Source organism: Mustela putorius, unplaced genomic scaffold (assembly GCF_011764305.1).
Source record: "Mustela putorius furo isolate JIRA1106 unplaced genomic scaffold, ASM1176430v1.1 tig00000738_pilon_pilon_pilon, whole genome shotgun sequence".
NCBI lineage: Eukaryota > Metazoa > Chordata > Mammalia > Carnivora > Mustelidae > Mustela > Mustela putorius.
In genome coordinates this window covers 2774188-2788538 of record NW_025421463.1, presented here as the reverse complement: position 1 = coordinate 2788538, position 14351 = coordinate 2774188, and the positions used below count along the sequence as shown (strand labels likewise).

The following is a 14351-nucleotide window of genomic DNA, read 5'->3' as shown; positions in this document are numbered from 1 at the left end:
AGTCCTGGCCCGCGCTGTGGCCGGAGGCCGGCCTTGTTTTGATCGTACCCCACCCATGCCCCACAGCGCTGACTTATTTGGGAGCGATTTCCAGACACAGCCTCCCACCCAAAATATTCCAGTCGGCATCTCTAATTGCGAAGGGCTCTTTTTTATATTATATTATATCCTACTTTATACTGTTATCATAACTAAAAACAGTCATTTCTGGGATCGTCAAGTATTACTTGGTGCTCCTACTTCCTTGGTTGTCTGAGGAATCTTACTGACAGCTTGTGCAAAGAGCCAGGCTCTTCCCTCTCCCATGGCTCTTTCCGTCTGTCTTCTCCCTCCTTTCTTCCTATGCTCTTGATTTGTGGAAGACCCTGGGTCACCCGTCCTCCAGGGGAGCTCCAGGGGTCCCGCGTTCCTTACTCAGCACGGCTGCGCGGGTGTCCCCTCCATCCCTCCCAGCCCCTCCCACATGCTGCCGGTACATCAGGAGTCCGACTGCAGACTGGGCAGCTGCAGGTCAATCTGGGGGCACATCTGCATTTGGACCGGCCACGTTTATGTGCTCATCAGCCCTGTGGTTGAGTGGCTCCCGTACAGGCAGGCCCAGACCCTTACGTCATTAAGGAAGGCAAAACGGGTGTGTTTCTACACTGTCATTTCTCCTTCGTGTGTTAGCAGGAATATTTCTACAAGAAGTTCCCCTTCATCAACAGTTTGGATACTCAAAACATAGTTCATACAGAAAAGACGAACAAAATGTTTGTTTCTTTCCCTTTATCAGTGTGCAAAATACTGAGCTGTTTCCACACCATCCTCAGGTCAGGTGATGGGTAAGATATACTCTGGGTATCCAATACTGAAAAGCAAATGGCCCCGTGTTAGCAACTTAAGACAAGATCCACTAAATCCCATCTCGAGGGTTTGGGGATCAAGATGTGGGCCGGAGGGGGGCACCTGGGTGGCTCAGTCGTTAACCGTCTGCCTTCAACTCACGTCATGATCCCAGGGTCCTGGGATCGAGCCCCACATCGGGCTCCGTGCTCAACAGGAAGCCTGCTTCTCCCTCTCCCACCTCCCCCTGCTTATAGTCCATCTCTTACTGTCTCTCTGTCAAATAAATAAATAAAATCTTAAAAAAAAAAAAAAAAGATTCAGGGCAGGGCTCAGTGGAGGGTGCTTCTGCTCACTACGGCCCTGACTGGGGCCACTTGGAGGATACTCGGGGGTGTTCAGTGTATGATCCGACCTGGAACATCCAAGAAGGCTTCGTTCCTGCCTGGCACCTTGGCGGGCACGGCTACAACCGACCCACACAAGCCTTATACACGGCTTCTCCAGCAAGATGGTCCCAGAAGTCGGGCTTGTCCCGTGGTGGCTCGGGGCTCCCGCCAAGAGTTCCCATAAAGGAAGTGGAAGCCGCTAGTTTCTTAAGGCCTGGACCCAGACGTCTCACTTTGGCTTTGCTCTGGCCGAACATGTGGAGAGGCGGTGGTGTGCCACTTGGGAGACCAGCCCTGAAAGGCCTGCAGAGCTTCCAGGCTCCCTCCTGGCCCCTCGCCACCGCGGGAGAGCAAGCCCCCGCTCACCGGCTGCAGGGACGGGAGAGCTGTGTGGAGAGAAGCCGCTGTGCTCCTCGCCCAGGGCAGCCAAGAGCAGACAAGCCCCAGCTGACCTCCCCCAGGGGACAGCAGATGCACAGGGGAGCCCAGGCAGGATCAGCTCTAAAAGTACCACCGAGCCAAACCTATAAATGCTATCAAAGGGTTGTTCCGAGCCCGTTTTGTGCTGTCTCGTTACACCCGTCAGTTTGGCCCTCAGACAGCTCACACACGCGCTCTGGGACAGCCACGCTTTCGTGTTACTCCTGCTTCCTGCCCGTACGCAAGCTGTGATCTCACTGTCAGCATATTTCTTGTTACACAATTTTCCTGCTTTAGAACTGTCAGTTGTTTTATTTTTTGGTAACATTTCTTTTTTTTTAAATAAAGATTTTATTTATTTATTTGACAGAGAGAGAGAGCACCAAGTAGGCAGAGAGGCAGGTGGGGGTGGGGGTGGGGGTGGGGAAGCAGGCTCCCTGCCGAGCCGACAGCCAGATGCGGGGCTCCATCCCAGGACCCTGAGACCATGACCTGAGCTGAAAGCAGAGGCTTTAACCCACTGAGCCACCCAGGCGCCTCTGTCACTTGCTTCAATAGCTGCACCATAATCCACCCGCTTAACGTGGGTACCTTTCCCTATAACCATTTAACATTTAGCTGATGTCAATGTTTTACCCTAACCAATTGTTAAGACTTAATGGGACGCTTAGTGCTTAAAGCAGGAGCTCTGAGGAGTTCAAATATCCAAAGTGACACAGTTCTACTCTTTTCTCTCTCCCTCTCTAAGACTAGCTCCAAAATGCTTCTCACGTGGCGTGAAGAGGGGAAGGAGGCGCTCTGCACCCTCCCCAGCGTCGATGAATCACTGAGAGAAGCAGAAAGGACTGAGGCCCGGCTAAGCCCAGGGCACAGAGCCGTGGGACACAAAGCAATAAGTTCAAAACAATTTTTCTTTAATAACATTTCAAGATTTTATTTATTTGAGGGAGAGAGAGAGTGTGTGTGAGCGAGCACAAGTGGGGGGCAGGGGCAGAGCGAGAAGCAGACTCTCCACTGAGCAGGGAGCCCAATCAGGGGCTCGATCCCAGGACCCCAAGATCATGACCTGAACCAAAGGCAGACGCTTAACCAACTGAGCCACCCAGGCGCTCTACAAAATGCTCTTACTCAGCCTTTCTTTCTTTCAGAGCTCCTCTGGAAACAGGGCTCTGCCTGTTATTTCCTTCTGCCTCAGAGAAGAATACAAGCGTGACGCCAAAGCACACACAGCCGCTGCATTTCTCTATAAATGCTTTCTCTGCCGGCACTCCATGCTCGCCAAGGGAAATTGGGTTTTGGTTTAAAGTACAGGTACCTTAAACTGCTACAGGGGCAAAGAGTCATCCCGGGGTGCCTGGCTAGCCTGGTCAGTAAGCGTCTGCCTTCAGCTCAGGTCACGATCTCAAGGTCCTGGATCGAATCCCACATCTCTGCTCTCTGCTCAGTGGGGAGCCTGCTTCCCCCCCTCTCTCTGCCTGCTCTCTGCCTACTTGTGATCTCCGTCAAATAAATAAATAAAATCTTTAAAAAAAAAAAAAAAAAAGGAAGAATAAGAAAGGGTCATCTCTCTAATCGCTGCGAGAGATGGAAGCTGGACGCCAGTGCACTCTGCACCCAGGCCAGCGCCAGGCTCTGGGGAGCCTGGATAAGCCAGACAAGGTCCTCACCGTCGTGAGGCTCATAGTCACATGTAAAGAGGGCACAGGCGGGGAAACCACATTTGCTTCCTGACGCCAGGGAAAGCAGGCTGGGGGGCTGGAGAGGCACCGGCGGCTTCCGCGGCAGGAAGCTCGTGCGCCGGTGCGTGAAGGACAGCAACAGCGCACGCTTGTGGGGCGCCCGTCACAGCCCACATTCCGTGCTTTACTGAGCCATTCACATTTCAAACAACCGGATTTGCAAGGAGAGGTCGAGTCCTTTGCTAATGGCCACAGAGTCAGCCGTGGGAGAGCCAGAGTGGGAAGCCAGGCATGACCTGTCTCCAGGGTCCATCTAAATGCCGGATGCGTCGCCCCTCTCAAGGCTCCGCTGAGGGGGCAGAAAGCACAGCCTTTACACGGGTGTAGAAGCAATAATGTCTTAGTAGGTCAACAGGGGGAAACATGCCGGCTGCCACACTAGGGCGTGAGGGAGAAGGAAGCGGCTGGAAAGAGGCCGAGGAACATCTCTCGAGGCAGCAGGGGGAGCTGGGCTCCGGGAGGGCGGATGCACAGGGTAAAGAAGCCTCCAGGGGTGCCGGGGTGGCTCAGTCGGTTAAGCGTCTGCCTTGGGCTCATGTCGTGATCCCAGGGTTCTGGGATCGAGTCCCACATCGGCTCCTTGCTCAGAGGAGAGCCTCTTTCTCCCTCTGCCTGCCGCTCCCCCTGCTTGCACTCTCTCTCTGACAAATAAATAAATAAAATCTTAAAAAAGAAAGAAAGAAAAAGCCTCCGGAGTCCCACCAGCTCACCCTTCCTCAAAGACTCACGGGGGCAGGAGCTAAAGAGGGCTGGGCATGGCAGGGACAACCGCGGGGGGGCAGTTTGGGCACACAACCCCGCCCGAGGGCGGAGGCCACCCCGAGGCAGGGAGCAGCCCAGCCCTGGACAAGGGAGGACACAGGACCTCACCCGGAGAAGCGGGGGAGGCAGGTGGGAACAGGAGTCTAGGACAACCCCTGTGTTTGCCGCTGAGTGAAACGCCACCCGGGAGTCCGAGCCGAACCCTGCTTCTCTGTTCCTCGCGCCACTCGCTTCTCGGCTGTTGGTAACCAGTCCCAGTGGCACTGCTCGCCGTGAGAGGCGGCAAAGGGAGCAGAGATCCCCCCGCGCTGGACAGAGGCACTGACGGAGAACGCCGACCGGAGGGGACTCCGGCTTCTCACCAAACCCCGGCCGTCTTAGCCACGCTGGCTTGTGCCGAAGCGTCCCGGGACGTCCGACGCCAGGCTGCCACACGGGAGTGCGGGAACACGCCGGGACGTGAATGAGCCAAGGACGTTCTTGTCGTGTGCTCCTAGGGGGCCTCGGGGCGGAAGATGTGTGACGGGAGGTGTCCCTTGGGCACAAAGCCTGCGCCAGCATTCACCAGGCGACAAGCGGCCTTGGAAAAACAATCGGATCCTGCCTTCTCTACTTACCAGTAAAAGTTCCAGTCTTCGTTTTCTGTCACTTGGATCCATCCTCTCTTTTCAAAGTTATTTATCAGCACGGACTTCTCGATATCAGTGACCCATTTCACTTTTCCTGCCATAATCCTAGAAGAGATCAACGTGTGAGAGGTTGGAAATGTCAACAGCAAGACACTCTCCCTCACACACCCAAGCTCCCCCGACGCGGGCTGTGGTTCTCGGCCATCTGGCAGAGACATCTGGCCATGTCTTTTGTTGTCACAGCTGGGGACACGGATGCCTTGAAGCTGCCCGACACCCTACGACGTATGGGACGCTCCCTCCCCCACAGCAAGTCACCAAGCCAAAATGTTAACGGTGCCAAGACTAAGAAACCCTGGCCTGCTCATGGCGGGGTGGGGGGCAGAATGAGAGAGTCACCACCCGATGGGTGTCGCCATGGCGACAGGAACCACCAAGCAGAGGTAGCACCTGCGTTGTGAGGCCTGAGGCGGGAGGTGGCCCTCGCAGGGTGGCTGGGGGAGACCGCCCTCAGTAGAGGGCCCTGGAGCTGGCTTCTGGAGGCTGGGTGGGAGCCTGTCCCAACAGGAGCACCTCCCACCCTGTCCAGCGCTGCTATCTCCCTGCTTCCTCCCCCGCCCTGCTCCATCTCACTCTCTGTAAGCGCAGGTGACCTTTATCTGACCACATCACTGCCTTTTACTAGCCTCCGTGGCTTCCCAGTGCTTTTAAGATCTGCAGACCCTCAATCCTCACCTGCTTCTCCTTCACGTGCTATGTTCTCGCCACACTAGACTTTTCTGCCCACACTCTGCCTCAGGGCCTTGGCATGTGCTGGATGTCTGTGCCTGTGGCACTCCCCCTCCCTCTCTGTCTGGCAAAGCTGCTGCCCACTCATCGGCCAGCGTAAGTGAATGTCACTCCCTCCACAAAGCCTCCCTGGCTCCAGACCTGGTTCATGGCCACTCAGTACTCCTGCACTCTTGGCCCTGCAAAAGGACAGGCAGCTGGCTTTCTTCTTCGCTGCTTTGGGCCCAGGGTCTAGCCCTGCACCTGGCATGTGACAGACACCCATTCAGACTGACTGACTGTGGCCCCAGGTCTGTCAGCACCACTGTGTGACTTGGAGAAAGTTAAAAGATGAGACCTGGGTCTGCCTTGCCTCGGGAAAGGGAGAGGGAAGACAATTCAGTGGAGCTTTCACACAAAATCAGCCCACTGCCTCCGCACCCTGCCCAGTAGTGGCAGTGTCACAGAGCTGGGACTTGAGTTCGAGGGCCAGTTCTGAAACTCACAAGCTGTGTGACTCTGGGCAAGTTACTTAACCTCTCTGAACTTGTTTCCTTCTCTCTATGAACAGCATGTACCCATCTCACAGGGCTATAGTGACGATGAAATGAGTGAACAGTGGAACAGTGCGCAGCATGTAGAAAGCACTCAAGAGGTATCTGGTGGTACTGTTGCCATTGTCACCACTTTACGGATTTGGACGCTGAGGCTCAAAGGTTTAGAGCCCCTTTAAGAATCAGACTGAAGGGAGCCATGGAGCCCTGACTTGAGCCCACGGTGACCCTATTCTGATGTGCCACCTCTTTTCACAGTCTGCTGTCCCCCCCCGCCCCGCTCTGAACATGGGCTTCATCAGGATGCCATGCCCCCCAGGGTCAAGGTAAAAAATGCACAGAACTGCTCTCTGCAAAACAAGAAGCCGCCCTGTGATGATAGGAGGCGGTTACCCTGGAGTCAGCAGCCGCCGCACAGAAACGCTGGCAGAGGCAGCACAGGAGTGGAATCCCCGCACGCTGTGAGCCCACACCCCTCCCTGGACCAACCCCAGCCAGTATCTAAAGCCTGGCGCCCAACCTCAGCCCTCACAGCCCAGCAGCCCAATCCTGCTCCAACTCTGCCCCCTAGAGTCCAACCGCAGACTTGGATTGTGGGAAGAACCATCCCCCAGGCAGGCAATGACAGCCCCAACACCACCCCTCGTATCTCAGTGAGTTGCCACCTGGCACAGGCGCTGACCCGCAACCCACCTGGGGGTGACCCAGAGGGGCATTGATGGGGCCGTGCTTGAACAGTCAGAAAACGCTTCCCGGGTGTGGTCCCCCAGCCCCATAAAGCAGACAGGGCACATATTCTCACCCTCCCTTTATGGCGCAGGCTTTCTCACCACCCCACCCACCCACCCACCCACCCACCACTTCCGCAGGGCGCTAAGGAAACCAGCCTCTCAGGCCGGACCCACCATAGGGACTCCTGGAACCAACAGGCACGGCCAAGTTCGCTTCAGCTTCCAGGCCTGCTGCTTGGGGTTCGTACCTACAACAAAAAGAACACACAGGCATGATGTACATGGCCCAGGACCGAGAGACGGTCTGTGAACACGGCAAAACCGTGTCTTCTGCTGAACAAGAGCAGGCCGCGAGCTGTCTCGGGGGTCTTTTCTTATTGTGATTCATTCTTCTGGATTCTCTTCCTTCCTGACTCCGGCGGGACTTTCTGGGCCGCCGTGCCACTCCACTTCACACGCCCCTGCTCCGGCCCCGCACCCGTCTCCCTGCTGCTCCCACCCAGCTCCGCTGACCCCAAAGCGGCAGGTCAAAGGCCACCGCCCCCGGGGAGCCATTCTCACCGCCTTTTCCCTCCGCCGAACCACGCAGCCTTCCCTGTATGTCTCCTGCCGTCTTCGTGGGCACACAGAACTTCCTACCTTGCCTTTCTGGTCTCTGTTTACCTTCCTTCTAGAGGAAAGTAAGGGGAGGGGAGACTCTCTTAGTCCCCTGCTTCCTTCTCATCCCCCGATTCTTTCTAGACTTAGGTGTGAGCATTTGCAACAACGTTCACAGCGCATGTGGCAGGCCGCACGGTCTCCAGCACCCAGCCGTCCAGCACACGGGGAGGGGGGCAACCAGTGCCTACTCCTCACGAAAGTGAGGGAACAGACACATCCCCAAGGGTCAGTCCTTTGAATCTGACTCTGTTTTCAAGAGTTACTTCCCTGTAAATGTTATGGGTTGGAACTGTATCCCCAGAAAAGATATGTTGAGGGGCACCTGGCTGGCTCAGTCAAAAGAGCACGTGACTCTTGATCTCAGGGTTATGAGTTCGAGTCCCACATTTGGCATAGAGATTACTTAAAAAAAAAAAGAAGAAAGTGCGGCCGCAGGGACACACAGACCCACAGGGAAGATGGTCACGTGAACACGAAGGCAGCCATGAGAGCTGTGCAGCCACAGCCCAAGAAAAGTCTCGGTCCACCACAGACTGGAAGAGACCGGGATCCAGACCGGATTCTTCGGCGAGAGCACGGCTCTGCCGGCACCTTGATTTCAGACATCTGGCCTCACTGAGCCACTCACTTCAGGGCACTTTCAAAGTACAGCCCAGGAAACGAACCCGAGATATAGCCATCCCAGGCCCTAGAAGAAAAAGGAAATTTACACCTATAAAGAGTTTTAAGTATATATGTGGGAGACAGCACAGTAAAGTGATGTGCAAAAGGACAAGACAGTTGGGGCACCTGGGTGGCTCAGTGGGTTAAGCCTCTGCCTTCGGCTCGGGTCATGATCTCAGGGTCCTGGGATACAGTCCCGCATCGGGCTCTCTGCTCAGCAGGGAGCCTTCTTCCCAGCCCCCTGCCTGCCTCTCTGCCTACTTGTGATCTCTGTCTGTCAAACAAATAAATAAATAAATGTGTTTTTTGTTTTTTTTTAAAAGGACAAAACAGTTATATATAGTTAAAAAAAGAAGAAAAAGAAAGAAATGAATTAAGGCCACCTCTTCTTTAAAGAGATGTGGGACCTCTTTCCAGAAATGCACCAAACCAGCATGATAACCACCCCTGGGAACCAATGCCAAGGCAGCCCCAGCAGAGCCATAGGAGGGACAGCAGTTGCCCGCACCTGAGGCTTGGCCACTCGGTGCATTTCCCGCGCTCACACATCCATGGGGACTCGCGAGTTTTCTTGGGGCCTCCATTTCCGCCATGAAGAGAATGGGACTGAGAGCCCCCGGGGCCTTGGCCGGATGGCTGAGACTACTGGGAGGTCGGGCGGGTGTGCTTGTGGCACGCCACAGTTCACTGAATTTGAAACGAGCGCACCTGCTTTCCCCGAAGGTTCCTGACGCTCTCCCCGATTCAGCCCTGCACGCTCCTCCAGTTCAGCCCCTACTTACACAGTGGGCCTGCCGGGCTCCTGGCCAGGTGCTGGAGGTCAGCCCTGCCCTCACAGAGGAAGTAACTCGATATTTACTTTATCACCCAAAACAACAGCCACGACTTCTGTGAAGCGCCAGGATGCACCGGGCACAGGGCCGGGCACTCTGTACGCATTCTTCTCTACTTCCTCTGACCCTCGGGCTCACACGCTGCTGGAAGGCAGGTGTTCTTTCTCCACGTTCACACACGGAGAAAGCAGGGCTCACAGAGTAGCAGGCAGGGGCACCTGGGTGGCTCAGTGGGTTAAAGCCTCTGCCTTCGGCTTGGGTCCTGGTCCTGGGATCCTGGGATCAAGCCCTACGTCAGGCTCTCTACTCAGTGGGGAGCCTGCTTCCCTCTCTCTCTCTGCCTGCCTCTCTGCCTACTTGTGATCTGTCAAATAATTAAATAAAATCTTTAAAAAAAAAAAAAAAAAGAGCAGCAGGCAGAGCACAGACTGCAGCCTGTGGATGCCACACTGCCTCCCCTCCCCACTCTGTCAACTATCCCTTTACTCCACAGGGCAGGGGGTGGGTGGACTGGTCTCTGTCCCCCAACACCCAGCCCAGGGCCAGCCAGTCAGGGGGCTCAGAAATGGTCTGCAGAACAGACAAAGGAACCTGCTGACCACAGAAGCCAAGGCTGACTCCTTCCCAACCCTAAGAAATACTAAACCCCTTCCCTTAGAAAAATCAATAAAGAAATACCGGATGTCAGACAGTTCTCCTGTTACTTCCTCCTAAAACAGGAAAGAAAAATAAGTGAGGTTAGCAGGACCGTGTAATGAACTTGGTATGTAATGACTCTAGCGGGGTTCACGTGAACTGAACGTGAAGACATTGGGTCAGCTACTTTCAACACTGAGCCCCACAGGAAGGGATAAAGATGATGTGGTATATTTATGCAACGGAATAATCACTCAGCCATCAAAAAGAATGAAATCTTGCCATTTGCAACAACGTGGAACTAGAGGGTATTATGCTAAGGAAGAGTCAAAGAAGGACAAACTACATGATTTCACCGTATGTGGAAGTTAAGAAACAAAGCATACGGGAGTGGGTAGAAAGACAGAAGGAAACAAACCATAAGCGACTCTTAACTGCAGAGAACGCAGAGGGTTGCGGAGGTGGGGGATGGGCCGGATGAGTGATGAGGCCGGAGGGGGGCACCTGCTGTGATCAGCACCGGGTGCTGTATGTAACTGACGAACCACTGAATTCTACTCCTGAACCCGATATCGCACCGTATGTTAACTAGAATTTAAATAAAAATTTGAAAAAAAAAATTTAAAAACCCAAACTGAGCATCATAAAACCTAACCCAGAGAAACAGAGTTAGGTGTGTGGTGATCTTTGTGTTGACTGTGCTCGAATCCCTGTGGGCAGTCCCGACCTGAGGTTCTCCAGCTGGGGAAAGGCATTCTCGAGGCAGGCAGTTAGCTATGTTCAGAAAGTGATGTGGGTCCCTCTGCCGGGGCTGGTGGGCAGGACCTTCAAAAGCTTGAGGACAGGTTTCCACGGGGACGACCCTGGGTGTCTGAGCTTCGACAGCCCAGCTTCTCACCCACCCGCTCGGCGATGACAGCCACCCTGTGCAGGGACCACTACCGGAGACTCGAGCACCTGAAGGAGGTGCTCGTGGACAGTCCCGGTCCAGGGAGGCAAGAGAGTCATTTCACAAGCTGGAAGCCCCGGCAGCAAGGTGCCTTCACAATCCAGCAAAGCTCAGCTGTGGTCCTGCGGGGGAGGGGACTCTTAATCCCGCCAGCAGCAAATGGTGCCAGCTCTACTCCAGAAGGTTCCAGATCTGTCTGTGCCTCTCCCCAGCGGCCCCATAATCCTGGACGACCACAGCAGGCTCCACTGGTTTCCTTAGCACCATCACCCCATGGCACCCATGCTCTGCCCAGCAGAGTGACCCTCTCACACGCACAAAGCAAATAAGATCATCCTGCTCATAAGCCTCCAGGGGCTTCCATTAGCCCCAGAATACAACCATCACCTACAACCAACTACAAGGTGGACCCCATGTGATCTGGGCTCCCCATCACCTCTCAAGCTCTGTCTCCAGCACCCCCACCCCCATCAGCCCTCCGCAGCCCTGGGCCGCCTTTCAGCTCCTCACACCCACCAAGCGGCAGCCTGTCTCAAGGCTTTGCTCTCCCCCACATCTGGCCCCTTCTCGAAGGTCAGCTCTTCAGAGTGACTTTCACAACGCCAATCTCAATGCCCCCACTCATCACACTTTATTTCTCTGTGGCCGTCAGGCTGCGCACGACTGTTTAGTCCAGGGCCAGCTCAAAGCATGGCCCACAAACCACTGCACCAGCATCACCTGGAGCTCGTTAGAAATACAAGTTCCTGGGACACCTGGGTGGCTCAGCTGGTTAAGCAGCTGCCTTCGGCTCGGGTCATGGTCCCAGCATCCTGGGATCGCGTCCCACATCGGGCTCCTTGCTCAGCAGGGAGCCTGCTTCTCCCTCTGCCTCTGCCTGCCATTCTGTCTGCCGGTGCTCGCTTGCTCTCCCTTTCTCACTCTGACAAATAAATAAAATCTTACAAAAAAGAAATACAAGTTCCTGGGCACCTGGGTGGCTCAGTGGGTTACACCTCTGCCTCTGGCTCAGGTCATGGTCTCAGTGTCCTGGGATGGAGCCCAGTATCAGGCTCTCTGCTCAGCAGGGAGCCCGCTTCCCCCTACCTCTCTGTCTGCCTCCCTGCCTACTTGTGATCTCTCTCTCTCTATCAAATAAATAAACACAATCTTTAAAAAGAAATAGAAGTTCTTGGGTGCCTGGCACCTGGGTGGCTCAGTCAGTGAAGCATCTACCTTCAGCTCAGGTCATGATCCCAGGTCCTGGAATCAAATACTGCATTGGGCTCCCAGCTCGGCAGGGAGCTTGCTTCTCCCTCTCCTCTCTGCTCTCTCTCACTGTCTCTCTCAACTAACTAAATAAAATCTTTTAAAAGAAAGAAAGAAAGAAATACAAATTCTGGGGCGCCTGGGTGGCTCAGTGAGTTAAGCCGCTGCCTTCGGCTCAGGTCATGATCCCAGGGTCCTGGGATCGAGCCCCGCATCGGGCTCTCTGCTCAGCAGGGAGCCTGCTTCCTCCCCTCTCTCTGCCTGCCTCTCTGCCTGCTTGTCATCTCTCTCTGTCAAATAAATAAATAAATAATCTTTAAAAAAAAAAAAAAAGAAAGAAATACAAATTCTTACGCCTCCCCCAACCCCTACACAGATGCGCACACTTGGACTCCTTGGGAGCGGGCCCAGGAATATGTACCTGAACAAGCTCTCAGGTGAGATCCCTACCCTTGCCCAAGTTTGAGAAGAACTGGTCTAGTTCACGTATTTGGTTCCCTGGTGATTACCTGTCTTTGACACACATATCTCATGTCAGGAGAGCAGAAGTGCTGTTCTCAATCATTGCCTACTCAACGCCCAGCATCCAGAACAGAGTCTAATAATAGCAGGTGCTCAATCAATATTTGATGAATTAGCAAAAATAACGAGGTGAATTCCCTTCCCTCATGCAATCAAACAAGCCAAGCAGTGCTCAGGCACAGCCCAGCCCTCCAGAGGCTGGCAGACCCGCAGGCAGGAGAAAATGGTAAACAAACAGCCCCAGACGTTCACACTTTTTCCAGGGGCCTGAATTAAGAGATCTGGAGTTTAGCAGATCTCCATGGAGTGAGAGAACATCTCGGGGAATATCCGTACCCCCAAGCCCAGGAGGACAGAACTTTGCCAAAAGGCCTTTCATTTCCCGGAGTTATGACTACTCCCTGACAAAAGCCAGGCCAACCTTTCAGGAGAAACAGCAAGCAGAGGGAAGAAATTATAATCATAGAATCAATGCACTTTTCTGGGTCCAGCCATAAAAAAACGGGAGGCTCTCCTGTCCCCAAACCCACGATGCAAACACTTTGGTCACTATCACTTTCAACAAAGTCCCAACGAGGTCAGGATTCTAGGGCGTTTCGATTCCTTTCCAGCTAGTCTTCCTGGAAAAGGAAAAAATACCATCTTTAAAGAAAACAATTAATAGTGTATCCGACGACTTCCCAACAGCTGGGGGGCCCTGTTCTAGCTCCGCACGCCCCAGGGAGACAGTGCCATGTTCTACAGCAACCACTTAGCAGGGCTTGTAATGCCTTGGGCGCTGGGCAGGACCAATCTTTTTGTAAATGCCACAAACCAACACTGAAATGTGGTCAGTACATATTTCCGTGAACAAAGAGCCTCTCTGCAAACACTAACCTGCTTAGAACAATGAGATTCTTTTACTTCCAGAACGAGTTCCCTGTAACGCCCGGGCTACTCTACGAGGTGCTCGGCTACCTCCGCCTCCCACCCCCTTGGACTGACAAACAGGGAGGAGAAATGCTCCGGTCCAATCCCGCACAGAAGGGCAGGCAGGGCGGGGGACACGAATCCATCTCCTAACCAGCGCTGTCGCCACAGGTCCCCCGCCCCCTGCAAAAGATGCAGGAGAAACAACACAGACTGCAAACGAACGGGAAAAGCCTAAACGATGAAATTCTGGGATAGCCAATATGAATCAGAATGCAATTACAACCACCGGGCAGCACAGGGAAAGCCACAGGAGCTCGGAGGAAAAGCGGGGGCCCAGTGGTCAGCGCAGGCTTCCGGCAGGACGCGGGTCCGGCCAGCAGCCCCTGCACGAACCGCACCGCCGCGGCCGCGCAGACCCGCTCGCGCATGCGTACTCGTCCACCAGGGCCGGCCACACCCTCGTCCGGGGATACGGCCTCGGCGGCGGGGCCTCACCTGTGGGCGCAGAGCCCCGAGGAGCGCCGAGCAGCGCGCAGCTGGGCGGCCCCGCGCCGTGCCCCGGCCCCGCCTCCAGCCCCACTCCGGCGCCGGCAGGAAGACGCCACTCGCTGCCCCGCGGACCGGCCCGCCGCGCGCCGCGCTGTACTTCCGGGGCGGCGCTCTGGCAACCGAAGACGCCGCCGCTGGCGCCGCGACTGCTTCCGGGTCACATTTTCCTGGCTCACCTGTAGGCCCCCAGCTCCGTGGTGCGGGCGCGCATCCTACGAAGAGGAAGGCGGTCCATCGCCGGGAGGCTCGCAGCCTTCAGGACCCAGAAGAGAGGTCGAGCCTGACGGTGGGAGGCAGAGCCATGTGAAGAATTGGGCCCCGGGTCTGGAGCGCCCTTGGTCTCCTGCTGCTCAGCTTCCCAGTCTGCAAGGTTGGGACTGCAGGTGGCGCCGACCTCGCAGGGTCGAGTGTCCTTAGGTGTCATCCTGTGCCCAAGTCGTACTAATCATAAATGTAAAGTCGGTACTCAAAGGTCCCCTTCATTCATGCTCAGTGCCCTCTGAGCATGGGGCTGATTTAGTTTCTGAAACTATATTTTGTAAACTCTATGTTAGGAAGAGGC

At 54.9% G+C, this 14351-nt stretch overlaps 1 protein-coding gene across 3 annotated transcripts in view; it reads right to left on the bottom strand.

The window, feature by feature from the left end:
- The window catches only part of TTLL1 (tubulin tyrosine ligase like 1), a 31068-nt gene extending 17183 nt beyond the window's left edge, over positions 1–13885 (bottom strand). Inside the window, exons 1-5 of one of the 3 annotated variants that reach the window (XM_004771178.3) lie at positions 13736–13885; positions 9652–9683; positions 7379–7487; positions 6992–7065; positions 4753–4869 (exon numbers count right to left, since the gene is read on the bottom strand). In XM_004771178.3, the coding sequence (XP_004771235.1) occupies positions 4753–4865 (113 nt within the window). In that variant the 5' untranslated portion in view covers positions 4866–4869; positions 6992–7065; positions 7379–7487; positions 9652–9683; positions 13736–13885. The remainder of the gene's footprint in view (positions 1–4752; positions 4870–6991; positions 7066–7378; positions 7488–9651; positions 9684–13735) is intronic. The other 2 variants (XM_004771177.3, XM_004771179.3) reach the window with 2 other exon arrangements.
- Positions 13886–14351: the final 466 nt, after the last annotated feature.